The following is a 17,922-nucleotide window of genomic DNA, read 5'->3' on the forward strand; positions in this document are numbered from 1 at the left end:
ACTGGTAGTGTGGCGGGAGGATGGGGTAAGAGCAGGCGTGCATGAAATGGAAGAGATGTGGTTGACGCTCCGTCCACCAGAACAAGCGGGATCTCCCAGTGTCCATCCATTTTAGTTCCACTTCTCATTCCAAAATGCTGGAGGAACTCAGCAAGCCAGGCAGCATCTATGGAAAAAAGGACAGTCGACATTTCGGCCCCAAACGTAAATGAATTATTTATGGTTTTATATTGCTATATTTCTTCACTATTCTTGATGCGGCTGTAATGAAACCCAATTTCCCTCGGGATCAATAAAGTATGTTTGTCTTTCTTTCTGTCTGAGGGCAGCGTTGATAATATATTGACTTGACTTGGAATTGGGCATACTATGCTTAATTATTCCTTGTATCTTGTTGGAAAACAACACTCTTGGTGTCTAAGTAAAAAACACAAAAGCTGGCAGAACTCAGCAGGCCAGACAGCATCTATGGGAGGAGGTATTCGTGTTTCGTGTTTCGGCCTGAAACGTCGTATTACCTCCTCCCATAGATGCTGTCTGGCCTGCTGAGTTCTGCCAGCATTTTGTGTTTTTTATTTATTTCCAGCATCTGCAGATTCACTCCTGTTACTCATGGTGTCTGTAGGTTTTTGTCATCATGAAACAGATGAAGACATTCTTTCACAATGTGAAGCATACAAGTTTGAAAGAAAGCAAAAGCAGGCTGCACTGCTAGCTTTGGGGGTTGATAGTTTTTATTTAAAAACTTTACTCAGTAATGGAAGTGATTTTAATTTAATTCACAATATTGTCTTTCAGGGCTCTTTGGGGTAATTTAGTTTTCATTTGATAAAGAACTAGTAGGGGTTTTATTTGCCATTTCTCTACACCACACTTCAGTCCAGTGGTGGTGATAATCCACAACTGCCATTAAAAGTAAGAAGAGGTGGCTGCCCGGGCATATGTATGGTCGGGGCCAGGCTGGGGTAACAATTCATGGGGTACATAGACAGTGTGGTGGCTGGACTGAGAGTGGGGGATGAAGCTGTCACAGAGAAAATAGTAGTCACAAGGAGGGTGGCGAGGGGCATATAGGGAAATGGCATGGGTCAGAGGTCCCCAGAGGGGATGTTCAGGGCAAATAGGGGTAGGGGTAAGGGTGAGGGTCATAGGAGAATGGTTGAACTATATAGGAAAGGGTCAGAGGTCACAAGGGGTTTCGGGGTATATAGGGAGGCGGCAGGCATGTGGGGGCATGGTAAACTTGGAAACCACAGGCTGATGATTTCAACTTGTGCGAGGCAGATTGCTGGAGTCAACTCAGGAGCAGTATAAACCTAATTTCAGGATTAATTTTGATTAATAAAGTAAATCATATATATCTAAAGGGAAGGTCATGGCTGATTAACTTGGTAATTTGGTTTATTAGTGTCACATCTGAGGTACAATGGAAAACTTACTTTGCTTGTTTTAGCCTGATGTCATGAACTCTATACAGATTACGTGAGGAGGAGGTGTTTGCTCTCTTGAGGCAATTTAGGGTAGCTAAATTCCCAGGACCTGACAGGATGTTTCCTTGGACCCTGTGAGAGGCTAGTACAAAAATTGTAGGGGCCCTAACAGATACTCAAAGCATCCTTACCCGTAGGTGAGGTGCTGGAGGATAGCTAATGCTTAAGAAAGGCTCTAAAAATAAGCCAGCAGATTATAGGCCATTGAACCTGATATCAAAAGTTGGAAATTTATTTAAAGGAATTCTAAGGGACTGGATTTATAAGTATTTGGACATTCAAGTACTGATTAGGGATAGTCAACATGTCTTTGCTTGTGGTAGGCCATGCTAACCAGTCTTGCAGAGTTGCTAAAGCAATTTATCAGGAAAGTTGATGAAGATAGGCAGTGGATGTTATCGCTATGGACTTTAGCAAAGCCTTTGACAAAAGGTCCTGCATGGGAGGCCAGTCAAGATGGTCTATTTGCTTGGCATTCAAGATAAGGTAGTAAATTGGATTAGATATTGAAGCCCGAAAGTGATAGTAGATGGTTGCCTCTGTGACTAGTGTGTTGCAGGGATCGGTGCAGGGTCAGTTTTTGTTCGTCACCTATATCAACGACCTGGAGGCTAATGTGATAAATTAGATCAGCAAATTAGAATCTTAGAATTATAAAGTCATAGAAAAGTACAGCACAGCAATAGGTCCTTAGGCCCATCTAGTCCGTGCTGAACCATTCAGTCAGCCTACTCTTATTGACCTGCTCTGGGACCATAACCCTTTGTTGCCCCACCATCCATGTGCCTATCCAAACTTCTCTTTAAATATTGAAATCAAGCTTGCTTGTACCACTTGTGCTGCAGCTTGTTCTACACTCTCATGTCCCTCTGATTAAAGAAGTTTCCCTTAAACTTTTCAGCTTTCACCCTTAACCCATGACCTCTAGTGGAAAAAACCTGCTTGCACTTATCCTATCTATACCCCTTATAATTTTGTATACATTCATCAAATATCCATAGGATATCATAGATATAGGAGCAGAATTAAGCTATTTGTCCTCTTGAGCTTGCTCTGCCATTTCATCATGCCAGATCCTTTTTACCTTTCAGCCCCATTCTTTTGCCTTCTCCCCATATCCCTTCATGCCCTGATCAATCAAGAATCTATCAATCTCTGCCTTAAATATAAAGGCTTGGCCTCCACAGCTGCCTGTGGTAAAGAATTCCACAGATTCATCACCCTGTGGCTTAAGAAATTCTTCCTCATCTCTTATAAAAGGACACCCCTCTATTCTGAGGCTGTGTCCTCTTGTCTTAGACACTCCCACCATAGGAAACATTCTCTTCACATCCACTCTATCATGGCCTTTCATCATTCGATATATTGCAATGAGGTCACCCCTCATTTTTCTGAATTCTGGGTAATACAGACCTAGAGCCATCACGTGTTCTTCATATGACAAGCCATTTAATCCTGGAATCATTTTCATTAACCTCCTTTGAACTCTCAGGAGCACATCCTTTCGAAGATAAGGGGCCCAAACCGGCTCAGAATACTGCAAGTGAGGTCTCACCAGTGCTTAATAAAGTTTCAGCATTATATCCTTGCTTTTACATTCTAGTCCTCTTGAAATGAATACTAACATTGCATTTGCCTTCCTCACCACAGACTCAATCTGCAAATTAACCTTCAGGGAATCCTGCACATGGACTCCCAAATCCTCAGTATTTTGTATTTGTTCTCCATTTAGAATATTGTCAGTCCTTTCAAATCTCCTTGCAATCTTCTACGTTCTAAGGGGTAAAGTCCTAACCTATTCAAAACTTTACTCATAACTAGTGTCCTTCAGACCCGGCAACATCCTTGCAGATTTTCTCTGTACTCTTTCAACCTTATTTACATTTTTCCTGTAGGTGACCAAAAAGTTTGCAGATGACAACAGTTTGTGAGTGCAGTGGACAGTGAAGTAGATTATTAAAGTTTATAGTGGGATCTGGACCAGTTGAAAAAATGGGCTGAAAAATGGCAGATGGAATTTAATGCAGACAAGTGTGAGGTGTTGCACTTTGGGAGGACACACCAGGATAGGACTTACACAGTGAATGGTCAGGCACTGAAGAGTGTGGTGGAATAGAGGGATCAGGGAATACAGATCCTTAATTCCTTAAAAATAGTATCACAGTTAGATAGAATCCTGAAGAAAGCTTTTGGCTCACTGGCCTTCATAAATCAATATATTGAGTACAGGGATTGGGATGTTCTGTTGAAGCTAGATAAGACATTGGTGACGCCTTATTTGGAGTATTGTGTGCAATTTTTGTCACCTATCTCGTGAAAAGATGTAAATAGGATTGAAAGAGCACAGAGAAAATTTATAAGGACTTGAGGATCTGAGTTGTTGTATTTCTTTGTTCTACTGTGAATCTTGGGGTAGTGTTATGGTGACACCTACATACTTTGATAATACACTCGTCCCCCCCCATCCCTTCCCACCGATCTCCCTCCTGGCACTTATCCTTGTAAACGGAACAAGTGCTACACCTGCCCTTACACTTCCTCCCTCACCACCATTCAGGGCCCCAGACAGTCCTTCCAGGTGAGACAGCTCTTCACCTGTGAGTTGGCTGGTGTGGTATACTGCGTCCGGTGCTTCTGGTGTGGCCTTTTATATATTGGCAAGACCCGACGCAGACTGGGAGACCGTTTCGTGGAACATCTACGCTCGGTCCGCCAGAAAAAGCAGGATCTCCCAGTGGCCACACATTTTAATTCCACATCCCATTCCCATTCTGATATGTCTATCCATGGCCTCGTCTATTGTCAAAATGAATCCAAACTCAGGTTGGAGGAACAACACCTTATATGCCTCCAACCTGATGGCATGAACATTGACTTCTCTAACCTCCGTTAATGCTCCTCCTCCCCTTCTTACCCCATCCCTGACATATTTAGTTGTTTGCCTGTTCTCCATCTCCCTCTGGTGCTCCCCCCCCCCCTTCTTTCTCCTGAGGCCTCCTGTCCCATGATCCTTTCCCTTCTCCAGCTCTGTATCACTTTCGCCAATCACCTTTCCAGCTCTTAGCTTCATCCCACCCCCTCCAGTTTACTCCTATCATTTCACATTTCCACCTCCCCCCTCTACTTTCAAATCTCTTTCTATCTTTCTTTTCGGTTACTCCTGACGAAGGGTCTCAGCCTGAAACGTCGACATCGCTTCTCCCTATAGATGCTGCCTAGCCTGCTGTGTTCTGCCAGCATTTTGTGTGTGTTGTACTTTGATAATACGTTTGCTTTGAACTTTCAAAGTTCAAAGATCAATCTAACCCTCCCCTCCCACATAGCACTCCATTTTTCTTTCACCAATGTGCCTATTGAAGTCTCTTAAATATCCGTAACGTATCTGCTGATCCTGATACTTTTGTGATCCAGAGGTTCTTTGGAAGTCAAGAATAAACCATAAAACTTATTGTTCAGCCATCTTATTAAGTGTTGCAAGAATGACCAAAGAAAGAGGAGTCGAGAGAACAAAAACAAGGCGAGAGACAGGAGATAACAAAATTCCAGTGATAACAATTAATCTATAAAATAGCCAGGTTCAAGTGGTGTGACACCTGCTTCTGAAAACTTAAAAGTTTCTAGAAAAATACAGAAGCAATAGTACTGTAATTACTTCACTGAACAATTACATGTGTATAGATGATTATATAAAAGCACAGTGGATGTCAGTTATTTGGGCCATTGGTTAAATGGGGCCACCATTTACTTAGGACAACTCTTCAAAATAACAAAAACTAATTGAGAATTCCCTTAATTTATTTGGGACATTATGCCTTTTAATTGGGACGTGATATGGTTGCTGAACAGTTTCTTACTAGTGTCAGTTGTGTGCACATCATTTTGCCTTTATTAGACACTAAACCATGAGAGGGAACAGTTTTCAAATAGTGTCAGTTGCATATGTTTGTGTTCAAAAAGCAGTGATTTTTTTGTCACTGATAGTTGGTGAGAAATAAGCAGCAAGACAATTCAAAACTTTTGCTCACTGCAATTTCAAGCATTCAGGCTTGGAGATGCCAGAAATGGCCAGGAGTGAAATGGAGTAAATTCACTACTTAAACATGTTAGGAACTAAGAATAATTTGAAGGTATCGACATATTACAATGAAAATGAAGATTTAGAGTATGCTAACATTGAAATTGATTTTGTTCATTTACAGTCAATCAAAACACGTCAGTGTACACTGGATGAATTCCTCTGATTACCATTAGGAAATAATACACAGTTTTATAGTACTGTAGTAGTATTGGTGTTCTAATTTGTTTTGTATTTCATTTAAATACATGATTTGTTACTCAGTTAAACAATAGTTTATATTTTTTACACCTTTTCAACTATTTCCATGAAACTTCGGAACTGGAGCAGCTGCTTAGTTGGGCCAAAATGTACTGGCCCTGATGTGTCAATTAACTAGAATCCACTGTACAAGCAAGCATAGTGAATTTAAACTTCAGGCCACGGTAGTGTAGTAGTTAGCATAACACTATTACAGTTCGAAGTGTTGAAGGAATACTCCTGATAGAATGTGTGTGTTTTCTCGCGGTGCTCTAGTTTTCTCCCACAATCCAAAGACATACCAGGTTGGATAAATTGTAAATTGTCCCATGATTAGGTTAGGGTTAAATTGGTGTTATTGGGGGTAACAAGGGCGATGTAGTTTGAAGGGTAGAAAGGCCGTATTCCGAGCAGTATCTCTAAATAAATAAACTACAAGGTAAATGTAAGAAAAACAATGATTCTGCATTCTAATGCAATGCTGTTTTCTAAACCCCTTGGCAGTGCTTTCCACACACCCACCATTCTCTTTAAACCTACCTCTGACATCCTTAAGGTTGTTTTAATGAGATTCTGCTTGACAGGCTGGTAAGATATGTAAAGATGCAGGCAAAAATGACAAGCTGGCTCCAAAGTTAACTGCGAGGAAGAATGGTGTCAAGATTGGCAGGTGATATTGTGACCAGGAGGATGTTTCACAAGGCCTGGCCGCTTGCATTTTGTAAAATATATTAATGATTTTTTTTCCACCTATATTTGAAGATGTCTGCAGAGGAAATTAAATTTGACAGGCCGCAGGATTGGTTAAGTCTTGTCGTTTGTGCAGGAAAATGGCAAGTGGAATTTAATCCAGAGAAATGAGGTGTTTTAGTTTGAGAGGTAAAATAAAGTGGGAGGAATATATGGTAAACGGTAGGATGCAGTGAAGGAACAGGTACCTTGTGTATGTCCCCTGATCCTTAAAGGGAGTGGGACACATCAATATTGGATAGATACATGTATGGGCTTTGGAAGGATATGGTCCCACTGCAGGTCGATGGGAGTAGTCATTTTAAACAATTCAGTATGGACTAGATGGGTCAAAGGGCCTGTTTTTGTGCTGTACTTTTCTATGACTGTATGAAGTGTTGAAAAGGCTCAGAGGATGCTTTTCTTTATTTACCAGGGCGTAGAATATAAGAGACAGAGGGTGGTATACTAAACCACCTCTATTTGCATCTATAGAATAAGAAAAGATTAATATTATTGTGTGCCACAGTAGTATAGTGGTTAGAGTGATGCTATTAAAGTTCGGGGCATTTCAGAGTTCAGTTCTGGCACTGTCTTTAAGGAGTTTGTACATTCTCAAACTGACAGACATACTTTATTGATCCCAATGGAAATTGGGTGCATGAGTACTCCATGTACTCCTCGTGAGTGCATGGGTTTCTTCTGGGTGCTCCAGTTTTTTCCCCTCAGTCCAAAGATGTACCAGTTAGTAGGCTAACTGGTCATTGTAAATTGACCTGTGATCTGGTCTTAAGTAGGTGGGTTGCTGAGTGGTCTTGTTTTGTTTCATGCTGTATTGCTAAAGAAGATTTAAAAAATAAATAAAATTTCAGATTGTAGAGCCTTTGTCACCATATACAGACCTGAGATTCATTGTCTTGCAGGCATACTCAATAAATCCATAGAATAATAACCATAACAGAATCAGTGGAAAAACTGCACCAGCTTGGGCATTCAACCAGTGTGTCAAAGCCAACAAAATTGCAAGTACAAAAATAAATAAATAATATAAATAAGCTATAAATATTGAGAACAAGTAAACAACAAATATCCAGAACATGAGATACAGAGTCCATAGTTTATGGGAACAGTTCAGTGTCGGAGTAAGTGAAGTTGAGCGAAGTTTTCCTTTTTGGTTCAAGAGCCAAGAGTTGAGGGTTAATAACTGTTCCTGAACCAGGTGGTGTGAGTCCTTCTTCCTGATAGCAGTACCAAGAAGAGAGCATATCCTCGGTGGTGGGGTTCCTGATGATTAATACTATACATGTGACAAATAAAGCTACTCTTTTATTTTTATCTCTGACTGTTAATGCTTCTAATAGAAGAAGGTACAGGAGCTCCAGACTGAAAGGAATATGGACGGCTAAGCAGGAGGGAAGCTTTAAGATTGATCTTTGGGTAGGTTTAAAGGTGGGCAGAACATGGGCCGAAGGTTCTGTACTGTACTGTATTGTAATGTATGTCGGTAGTACAGGAAAAGTTGAGTATGCTGGAGTTGGTCTCATTGGAACAGAGAAGCCGAGCGCATAGATAATTGGGATTTATAAAATTATGTTTGGGCTTCAAGTGGGATAATTCTGAAATAAAAACAGTGTGTTCATAATACTGAGCAGTTAAGTCATTATCTGTGGAGAGAGAAACAATCAATATTCCAGATTAATAATCCTTTATCAGAATGACCATCAGCCTCAAATGTTCAGAATCTCAATCAGGTTTAATATCACTGAGTGTATGTTGAGAATTGTGTTGTTTTGTGGCAGCAGTACAGTGTAATAGATAAAAAAAATACTATAAATTACAATAAAGAATAAACGGGAGATTGGGGCTAAGAGGGAAATGGATCAGCCTTGATGAGATGGTGGAGCATACTTGATGGGCCAAATGGCCTACTTGTGCGCCTTTTGCTTATCTTATAAGTGTGTGTGTATGTATCTCTCTCCCTCTTGTGTGTGTGTGTATGTGTGTGTGTGTATGTATCTCTCTCCCTCTTGTGGGTGTGTGTGTGTGTGTGAGGGTTATCACTAATATATAACTATCAGGGTTATAATCATATAAGATAATCAAGTTTATCAAAGATTTTAAGTACATTTATTATCAAAGTACGTATACAGTTCTGGAACCACGAGTTTGTCCTTAGACACAGCAAAGGCGCCAGATCACTCAGTAGGTTCAAAACCACATTATCAAAATGTAATTTACAAGCTCCAATTGCATCCAGATTTGTAGTAGTGTAGCGGTGTGCTACATGCAGCGCTAAAAGAACGACACGGAGTCGGTAAACTGCAGTCAAAGATAATTTTATTCGAACTTCACAGCCTTGCTTTTAAAACCTCCCTCAATCCGCCCTCCCCGGGCGCGGACGCTCCAAGAGACATGTACTCACAAACCCCCCCCCCCAGGCTTTTCACCCTTTGTTGCGGACCTGGCCTTTGTGCCCACATGCTGGCTAATTGTGAGCCGGATCGAGTGTGCTAGGAAGTGGGTCGCCACATACCCCCCCCCCCCCCCAGAACCGGCAATACACCCCCCAATGTCCACAGTCTGGGCCGGACCCTGTTTGGGAGGTTGGCCTCTGCGCCGCGGTGCCAGAAACTCGACCGGTGCGCCAGGTCCACATGGGCCAGTTTGAGTCGGTCCACCGTGAAAATCTCCTCTCTCCCCCCAACGTCCAGCACGAACGTGGACCCGTTGTTCTGGAGCACCGTAAACGGCCCCTTGGAGGGCCGTTGCAGTGGTGGCCGATGCCCGCCCCTGCGTACAAACACAAATTTACAGTTCTGCAGGTCTTTGGGTACGCAGGTCAGGTTCTGCCCATGCTGCGAAGTGGGTATGGGGGCCAGGTCACTGAGCCGCTCGTGTAGTCTGCCCAGGACTGCTGCGGGTTCTTCCTCTGGCCCCCTTGGGGCTGGTATGAGCTCCCCGGGAACGACCAGGGGTGCGCTGTACACCAACTTGGTTGACGAGGCGTGCAGATCATCTTTGGGTGCCGTGCGGATGCCGAGAAGGACCCAGGGAAGCTCGTCCGCCAGTTAGTTCCTCGCAGGTGGGCCATGAGAGCCGACTTTAGGTGACTGTGGAAACGTTCCACTAGTCCGTTCGACTGTGGGTGGTAGGCAGTGGTGTGGTGCAGCTGAGTCCCCAAAAGGCTGGTCATAGCTGACCACAGGCTGGAGGTGAACTGGGTGCCTCTGTCGGAGGTAATGTGGGCCGGTACACCAAAGCGGGACACCCAGGTGGCGATCAGTGCCCGGGCGCAAGATTCGGAGGTGGTGTCGGTGAGCGGGATCACCTCTGGCCATCTTGTGAACCGGTCCACGATAGTCAGGAGGTGCCGCGCTCCGCACGACACTGACAGGGGGCCCACGATATCCACATGAATGTGGTCGAAACGCCGGTCGGTGGGGTGGAACTGCTGCGGCAGAGCTTTGGTGTGTCGCTGCACCTTGGCAGTTTGGCAGTGCATGCACGTTCTGGCCCATTCACTGACCTGCTTGCGGAGTCCATGCCAGACAAACCTGCTGGAGACAGGATGCGCCAAGTTATGAATGGAGTCGAAAACACGTCGCCGCCAAGGTGCCGGGACGACGGGACAGGGCTGGCTGGTGGTGAAGTCACAGAGTAGGGTCCTCTCACCTGGGCCTACGGGGAGGTCCTGGAGCTGCAAAGTCCTGAATGTGCGGCACAGGGTAGCGGTCCGGTGTGGTAGCCTTGTTCAGCCTGTGGTAGTTGCCGCATGGTCTCCAGCCCCCTGTCGCTTTGGGGACCATGTGCAGGGGGGAGGCCCATGGGCTGTCGGACCGCTGGATGATCCCCAATTCCTCCATCCTCTTGAACTCCTCCTTTGCCAGTTGGAGCTTGTCCAGGGGAAGCCGCCGAGCATGGGCGTGGAGGTCCCTGGGTCGGGATGTGGTGCTGTACGCCGTGTCAGGGCATGGCTGTCGTGAACTGCGGTGCCAAAACCGATGGGAAATCCGCCAGGACCCTGGTGAAGTCGTTGTCGGACAGCGTGATGGAGTCGAGGTGAGGGGCTGGCAACTGGGCTGCACCCAGGGAGAACATCTGAAAGGTCTCGGCGTGGACCAGTCTCTTCCTGGGCAGGTCGACCAGTCGGCTGTGAGACCGCAAAAAATCCGCACCGAGAAGTGGTTGGGCTACGGCGGTCAGTGTGAAGTTCCATGTGAACTGGCTGGAGCTGAACTGTAGTTACACCTGACGGGTGCCATAGGTCCTTACTGTGCTGCCGTTCACGGCCCTCAGGGGGGGACCCGGTGCCCTGTTGCGGGTGTCGTAACTCGTCGGAGGTAAGACGCTGATCTTGGCACCGGTGTCGACCAAAAAAATGGCGTCCTGACTGCTGGTCCCACACATACAGGAGGCTATCCCGAAGGCCAGCCGCCGTAGCCTTCAGCGGCGGCTGGCCCTGGCGTTTCCTGGGAACTGGCAGGGCGGACGACAATGGCGGGCTTCTGCGCCCCACCGCTGGTGGTAGAAACACCATTGTTCGTTGGGTTCCTCACCCCTGCCTCTGGGGTTAGCGGGCTCTGCGGCCGGGCCTGGACCGGTTTGCTGCTGGGAGTGTGGCCGGGTGATCTGTGCAGTGGACGCCCCACTCACCTTCTTGGCGTTCCACAGCAAGTCCGCCCGGGTTGCCACCTTCCGGGGGTCACTGAAATCCGCGTCGGACAGCAGCAGGCCTATGTCCTCGGGCAGCTGCTCTAGGAATGCCTGCTCAAACATGAGGCAGGGTGTGTGTCCGTCAGCCAGAGGCAACATCTCATTCATTAAAGCCGATGGCGGTCTGTCTCCCAAGCCATCCAGGTGCAGTAAACGGGCAGCTCGCTCGCGCCGTGAGAGTCCGAAAGTCCTTAGGAGCAGGGCTTTGAATTCCGTGTACTTGCCGTCTGCCGGGGGAGACTGTACGAACTCCACAACCTGGGCCGCTGTGTCCTGGTCGAGGGAGCTTACCACGTAGTAGTAACGGGTGTCCTCTGAGGTTATCTGGCGAACGTGGAATTGGCCGTCTGCTTGCTGGAACCATAGGTGAGGTTGCAGCATCCGGAAGCTTGGCAGTTTCAACGAAACCGCATGAACAGATGTGGCGTCGGTCATCTCCGGTCCAAAAATCGTTTGGACCGTCGGGGTCACCAATTGTAGCGGTGTGCTACACGCAGCGCTAAAATAACGACACGGAGTCAGTAAACTGCAGTCAAAGATAATTTTATTCGAACTTCACAGCCTTGCTTTTAAAGCCTCCCTCAACCCGCCCTCCCCGGGCGCGGACGCTCCAAGAGACACGTACTCACAAACCCCCCAGGCTTTTCACCCTTTGTTGCGGACCTGGCCTTTGTGCCCACATGCTGGCTAATTGTGAGCCGGTTCGAGTGTGCTAGGAAGTGGGTTGCCACAGTAGAACAATATTTGAAAGAAGAAATAGTTTTGTGAGCCATCTGTAGGACGTTGCCATTAGTTGTTGGCGCCATCTTGCAATTGTCATAGAGTCAAAGAGAAGTACAGCACAGACCCAGCCCTTAAGCCAATCTAGTCCATGCCAAAACCATTTAAGCTGTCCACTCCCATCAACCTGTACTGGGACCCTAGCACTCCATATCCCTACTATCCATGTACCTATCCAAACTTCTCTTAAGCATTGAAATCAAGCTGGCATGTGCCACTTGCACTGGCAGCTCATTCCACACGCTCATGAACTCAGTGAAAATGTTTCTTCTCATCTTCCCTTCAAACTTCTCACCTTTCATCCTTAACCCATGACTTCTAGTTGTAGTCCCACCCAAGCTCAGGGAGAAGAGTGCATTGCCTAGTTCAAGTTTGTTGTCATTCAACTGTACACATATACTGTGCATCTAAACAAAGCAATGCTCCTCAGGTCATCTACGATGGATGCTGCTTTCCTGGAGCAGTGCACCATTTAAATGTGCTCGGTGGTGGGGGATGGGCTGAATCATTTTCACCATTTTTTGTAGGTATTTCTATTCTTGCATATTGATGTTTCTAGCCTAGGCTGTGATGCAACCAGCTAAGATGCTTTCCACTGTGCACCATAGAAGTTTGTCAAAGTTTTTGATGACTTGGCAGATCTACTCAAATTTCTTTGTAATGGCATATACAAACTGGTTGTCTCACACAGAGCCTTGGATATAGAACATGTGTAACCCTCTCACCATGGTTCATAACAAATTAGGCTCTGACTAACAGCCATGTGACTCAACAATGCTTGGGTAATAGTGAGCCAGCCATTTCCAATAAGCAATGTGTCTAGGGTCGATATGATTCGGGTTAATCACAAATGGGGAAAATTGGAATGTTCCATTAACGGAACGAATGTTATGGTGAATGCTGTTTAAATACTGTCCTGTGCAAAAGTTATGCTTTGCCAGGAAATAATGGGACTTGTATCAGCATAAACTTAAAGTGGAAGTATATTTACAAATATTTCAACTTTAATAAACAGTTAACAGAAGGTATTGAGGCCTAGGACTTGAAAACTTACTAATTATTTTGAGGGGATGATATTATTGAATGCAGATCTGTACTCAATGAAGAGTATCCTGTTGTATGCATCTTCACTATCCAAATGTTCCAGTGTTGAGTAAGGAATTGGCTTCTGCTGTTGACCTGTTGTGACAGTTAGCAAATTGGAGCAGATCCAAGTTGCTTCTCAGACAGGAGCTGGTATGTTTTATTACCAAGCGCTCTAAGCTCTTCATTACAGTGGATGTAGGTGCTACTGGATGGTAGTCATTGAGGCAGGTTGCCATGTTCTGCTCAGTCACCAGTACAATTGAAGCCTACTTGAAGCAAGTGGGTACCTCAGATTGCTGAGGCAATAGGTTAAAGCTATCAGTGCGATACCAGCCAGTTAATCAGCACAGGTCTTTAGTACTCAGCCAGGTACCCCATCTGGGCTGAATACTTTCCATGGGTTCACCTTCCTGAAGATGTTTTCAACATTTGTCTCAGAGACTGAAACCAAGAGGGTCATTGGGGGTCTGGCATATGATGCCATGGTGCCATTTTTAAGAAGTACAGGGAAGTACAGACTAGAAACATACAAACGTGCTGGAGGAGCTCAGCATTTCAAGCAGCATCTGTGGACAGAAATAAACAGTTGACGTTTCAGGCTGAGACCCTTTATCAGGACTAGAAAGGAAGAGGGGCAGCAGCCAGAATGAGGAAGTGGGAGGAGGGGGAGGAGTACAAGCTGGAAAGTGATATGTGTGACCAAGTGAGAGGGAAGGTGAATGGGTGAGGGGGAATGAAGTGAGAAGCTGGGACTTGATGGGTGCAAGAAGTAGGCTGCAGAAGGACTTTGATTAGGAGAATGGGTAAGACGGTGGCCAATGAAATATAATGTTGTAAAATGCACTTTATTACAAGAAATAAATGTGCAGTCTCTTTTCTAAATGTGGAGAAAATCCAAAAATCTGAGATGCAAAGGGACTTGGGAGTCCTCGTGTACAACACCCTAAAGTTTACTTGCATGTAAAGTTGGTGGTGAGGAAGGCAAATGTAGTGTTAGCATTCATTTCAAGAGGTCTAGAATACAAGAGCAGGAATTTGATGCTGTGGCTTTGTAAGGCATTTATGGCTTTATGGGATTCTCATTTAAGAAAGGATGTGGTGGCATTGGAGTGGGTTCAGAGTAAGATTCCAGGAATGAAAGGGTTATTGTTCGAGGGACATGGCTCTGGGCCTGTACTCACCGGAATTTAAAAGGATGGGGGTTGGGGGGGATCTCATTGAAACCTTTTGAATGTTGAAAGATAGAGTAGATGTGAAAAGTATGTTTCCCATGGTGGTGGAGTCTTGGACAAGAGAGCACAACCTCAGGATTGAGGAGTGTCCATTTAAAATAGAGGTGTGGAGAAATTTCTTTAGCCAAAGGGTGGTGAATTTCTGGTATTTATTCCCACAGGCAGCTGTGGAGGCCAGGTCATTGGGTGTATTTTAGGCAGAGCTTGACTGGTTCTTGATTGGACGTGACATCAAAGGTTACAGGGGGAAGGCTGGTGAATGGGGCTGAGGAGGGAAAACAAGGATCAGCCATGATTGAATGGTGGAGCAGACTCAATAGGCCAAATGGCCTAATTCTGCTTCTATGTCTTGTGGTAAAGGGATGAAGTAGAATAATGGAAGAGTGGAGAAAGGCAAGGAGGAGGGGAACCAGAGGGAGGAGTTGGGCAAGTGAGGAGTAGAGAAGGGGGCGAAGAGAACCCAAATGGAGAATGGAAGAAGAAGTAATTACTTGGGCGAAATTACCAGAAGCTAGCAGGTACTGGTTGTACCATTGCCATTTATGTGTGGAGACTGGCTTCCATATTTCCATATCACAGTAAGTTCTGCATGCATGATAGAACTTAACTGAAGTTAAAGAACTTTGGTGTCATCTAAGGTTGAAAATTGAGCTTCCTCTTGTACACTCACTTGGACGTGACAATGTGGAGACACAGGTATATCTGTGGGCAGCAGGTGCTCCAGTTTCTCCTTTTAATCCAGATTTTGTTTATCCTGCAGATGAAAAGTATGGACTTCCGCAAGAAGTGGGACAAGGATGAGTATGAGAAATTGGCACAGAAACGGTTACAGGAAGAAAGGGAGAAACGAGATGGTGAGTGGATGTCGTTGAATAGAGAATTTCTCTTCCTTTAAAATCAAAGGTTTCAAGGGTTTCAAAGGTACATTTAATGTCAGAGAAGTATTTATGATATACATCCTGAAATGCTTTTTCTTCACAACCATCCACAAAAACAGAGGAGTGCCCCAAAGAATGAACGGCAGTTAAATGTTAGAACCCCAAAGTCTCACCCCCCCAGCTCCCCTCCCTCCTGCGCGTAAGCGACAGCAAGGAACAATGATCCCCACCCACTCAAGCATGAGCAAGGCAACAGCAAAGACACAGACTTGCAGTACTCCAAAGACTACATTGTTCACTTGGCATTCAGCATACCACAGGCTCGCTCTCTCTCCCTAATAAGGGAGAAAGAGGTGTCTCTGTTTCACAGCGAGAGGGGAGACATAACAAACAACTCACTGGTTTATGATGTTAAAAATCCGCTGCATTGCTTTTTTCGAGCTTTGTGCCCAAAGATTTCAGGTCTCTGGGCACACAGCCAAAGATGTTCCAGCTCTCACAACACACCAGTCCGGGACACCAACCATCGATCCTGCCTGTCTCCAGAGCCCTGGGATCTCAGGCCTCCAAAGTCGAGCCATACTCTTAAACTGAGCCCTAGGCATGCTGAACAACAGCCAGTTGTGAAACCCTGAGAGCGGGTCCCATTCCCGCAAAGAACTCCAGGTCAGGGTCTTCAAAAAAATCCTAAAAGGGGAAAACAGAGATATTAAAGATGAAAATAGAGCTGTTTCCGAAGATGCAAGCAAAGGAGTTGCCGTTTAGTGCCATCACCACTTCGCTCCACCCCTCGAAGTCATGTAGATGCAATTCTGATGCTTCATAAGACATTATCTTAAATGTTGCAATTGGGACTTCCGGTTATGGCATCGTGCTGAGCAGACGTGTGTCAGAGCCCCTATGAAAAGTTTTGAAATTACGCAGCTAAACAACTTTGAAACACCTGAACAGTTCCAGTTTGATCTGATTGGAAATCAAAGGAAAGCCAAAATGCCACCGAAGGCAACAAAGCAGACGCAAAAGTCTCCGAAATTGGGCTCCTCTTGTAGCTACGCGGTGCAGACCACCGACAATATCGGTGAGGAGAAGGCTTTAACAGGTCAAAGCCAAATCCTAAACGCCATTCAAGTAATGAAGGATGACTTTGTGTCGAGATTTGAAGGGCTACTGAGCGCAATACAAGGAATACAAGCGGATTTGAAAGCTGTTACAGGGCACATTTCAGAAGCCGAAGGGAGAATTAACACCAATCAGGACGATATCGCCTCTTTACGTACTCAGAATACTACTTTGAAAGCAGCTTTGGAGGCGTTAGTGCTTAAACTGGACAATTTGGAAAGCAGTAGCCGCCGCTCGAACCTTCGCTTGGTGGGACTTCCAGAGAGGGTGGAAGGGCCAGATATGGTCTATTTTTGGAAAAATGGATTCCCGAGGTTCTGTGTGCTGAAAACTTCCCTGGGCCCTTGCTAATTGAGAGAGCACACAGAATAGGCAGGACAAACAAAACTGAAACAAAGTCAGCCAAGCAACCCAGGGTAGTGATAATGAAGTTTTTTAACTACGCCAATAAAATTCAGGTTATGAAGACAGCCAGACTGAAAGAATCTGTACCTTTTGATAATCAAAGAATCAGGTTTCTCCCCGTCGTCTCTGCCGAAATACTTAAGCGAAGGCGTGTATTCGATTCAGTGAAGAAAGAGTTGGCCTCGTTCTTGATCTCGGACTTATGATATGGTCTAATTTATCCTGCTACACTGCTGGTAACTCATAAAAGAAAACGCTACACCTTTGACAATGCACCGGCAGCGGAGAAATTTCTGCAGGAGTTGAAGAACTATAATTTGGAGGCTGCGGACAAATAATACAGCAGGTTTCTCTTTAAATTTTTGCTTAAATAGGCATGTTCATAGTGCCTAAGGGACGTAAATGAAAGCTAACGAACGTTAGCGGTGTGTTTATTATTTAGGCTAATGAATTTGCATCGGTTCTCACCTTCTACAGTGGCAATGTAACTACAATTAGGTTAAATCTGATAAAGTCTCTTGGTATAATATAGTTGTAAGATTTTCTACTACTGATAACGTGGGGGCTCTGACCTGGTTGCTGGTTATGCTGTTCCTCAACATGATAACATGGGAGGACCAGTTAAGCTCCATAATTAGGCCCTTCCTCGGGGCCGTCAGGAAGCTTTCATTATGGGGTGGGTGGGTGTATTTCAGTTTGGGAAATACACTCAGTTATGTTCACATTTTTCTATTTACCTTTCACGGTTTTTTATCTATTTTTCTTTTTTTTGTCACGTTGTTATCCTAGTTAGCAGTCATTCTAAATCAATTCAGCTCAACATGATTGAAATTATAACTAATAGTCTATGTCCTGCGGACTTCAGTTTACCTCTTGGAATGTAAGAGGATTAAATAAACTTGTCAAGTTAAAGCAAGTAATGAGTAGGATAAGACAGTTAAAAGCCAAAATAGTTTTTCTGCAGGAGACGCACTTAACCCCTGAAGATATAGTTAGAGTAAGGAAGAGATGGCCGAGACAGGTTTTTTCAGCATCTTTTAACTCCCACTCGGGGGGTGGGGGGGGGGTAATTACCCTTTTACATAAGTTGGTGCCTTTTCACCTTGTTAATGTTACTGAAGCTCTACCTGGCAGATACCTTATTATTCAATGTGAAATTTTCTCAACCAGGTTCA

General features: G+C 44.9%; 1 protein-coding gene across 1 annotated transcript in view; it reads left to right on the forward strand.

Moving 5' to 3' along the window:
* zmat2 (zinc finger, matrin-type 2) overlaps positions 1-17,922 on the forward strand; it is a 58,646-nt gene that overhangs the window by 3,329 nt on the left and 37,395 nt on the right. The window contains exon 2 of the mRNA XM_059990447.1: positions 15,106-15,199. Within this exon, the coding sequence (XP_059846430.1) occupies positions 15,106-15,199 (94 nt within the window). The remainder of the gene's footprint in view (positions 1-15,105; positions 15,200-17,922) is intronic.

This window comes from Hypanus sabinus, chromosome 15 (assembly GCF_030144855.1).
Source record: "Hypanus sabinus isolate sHypSab1 chromosome 15, sHypSab1.hap1, whole genome shotgun sequence".
Lineage (NCBI taxonomy): Eukaryota > Metazoa > Chordata > Chondrichthyes > Myliobatiformes > Dasyatidae > Hypanus > Hypanus sabinus.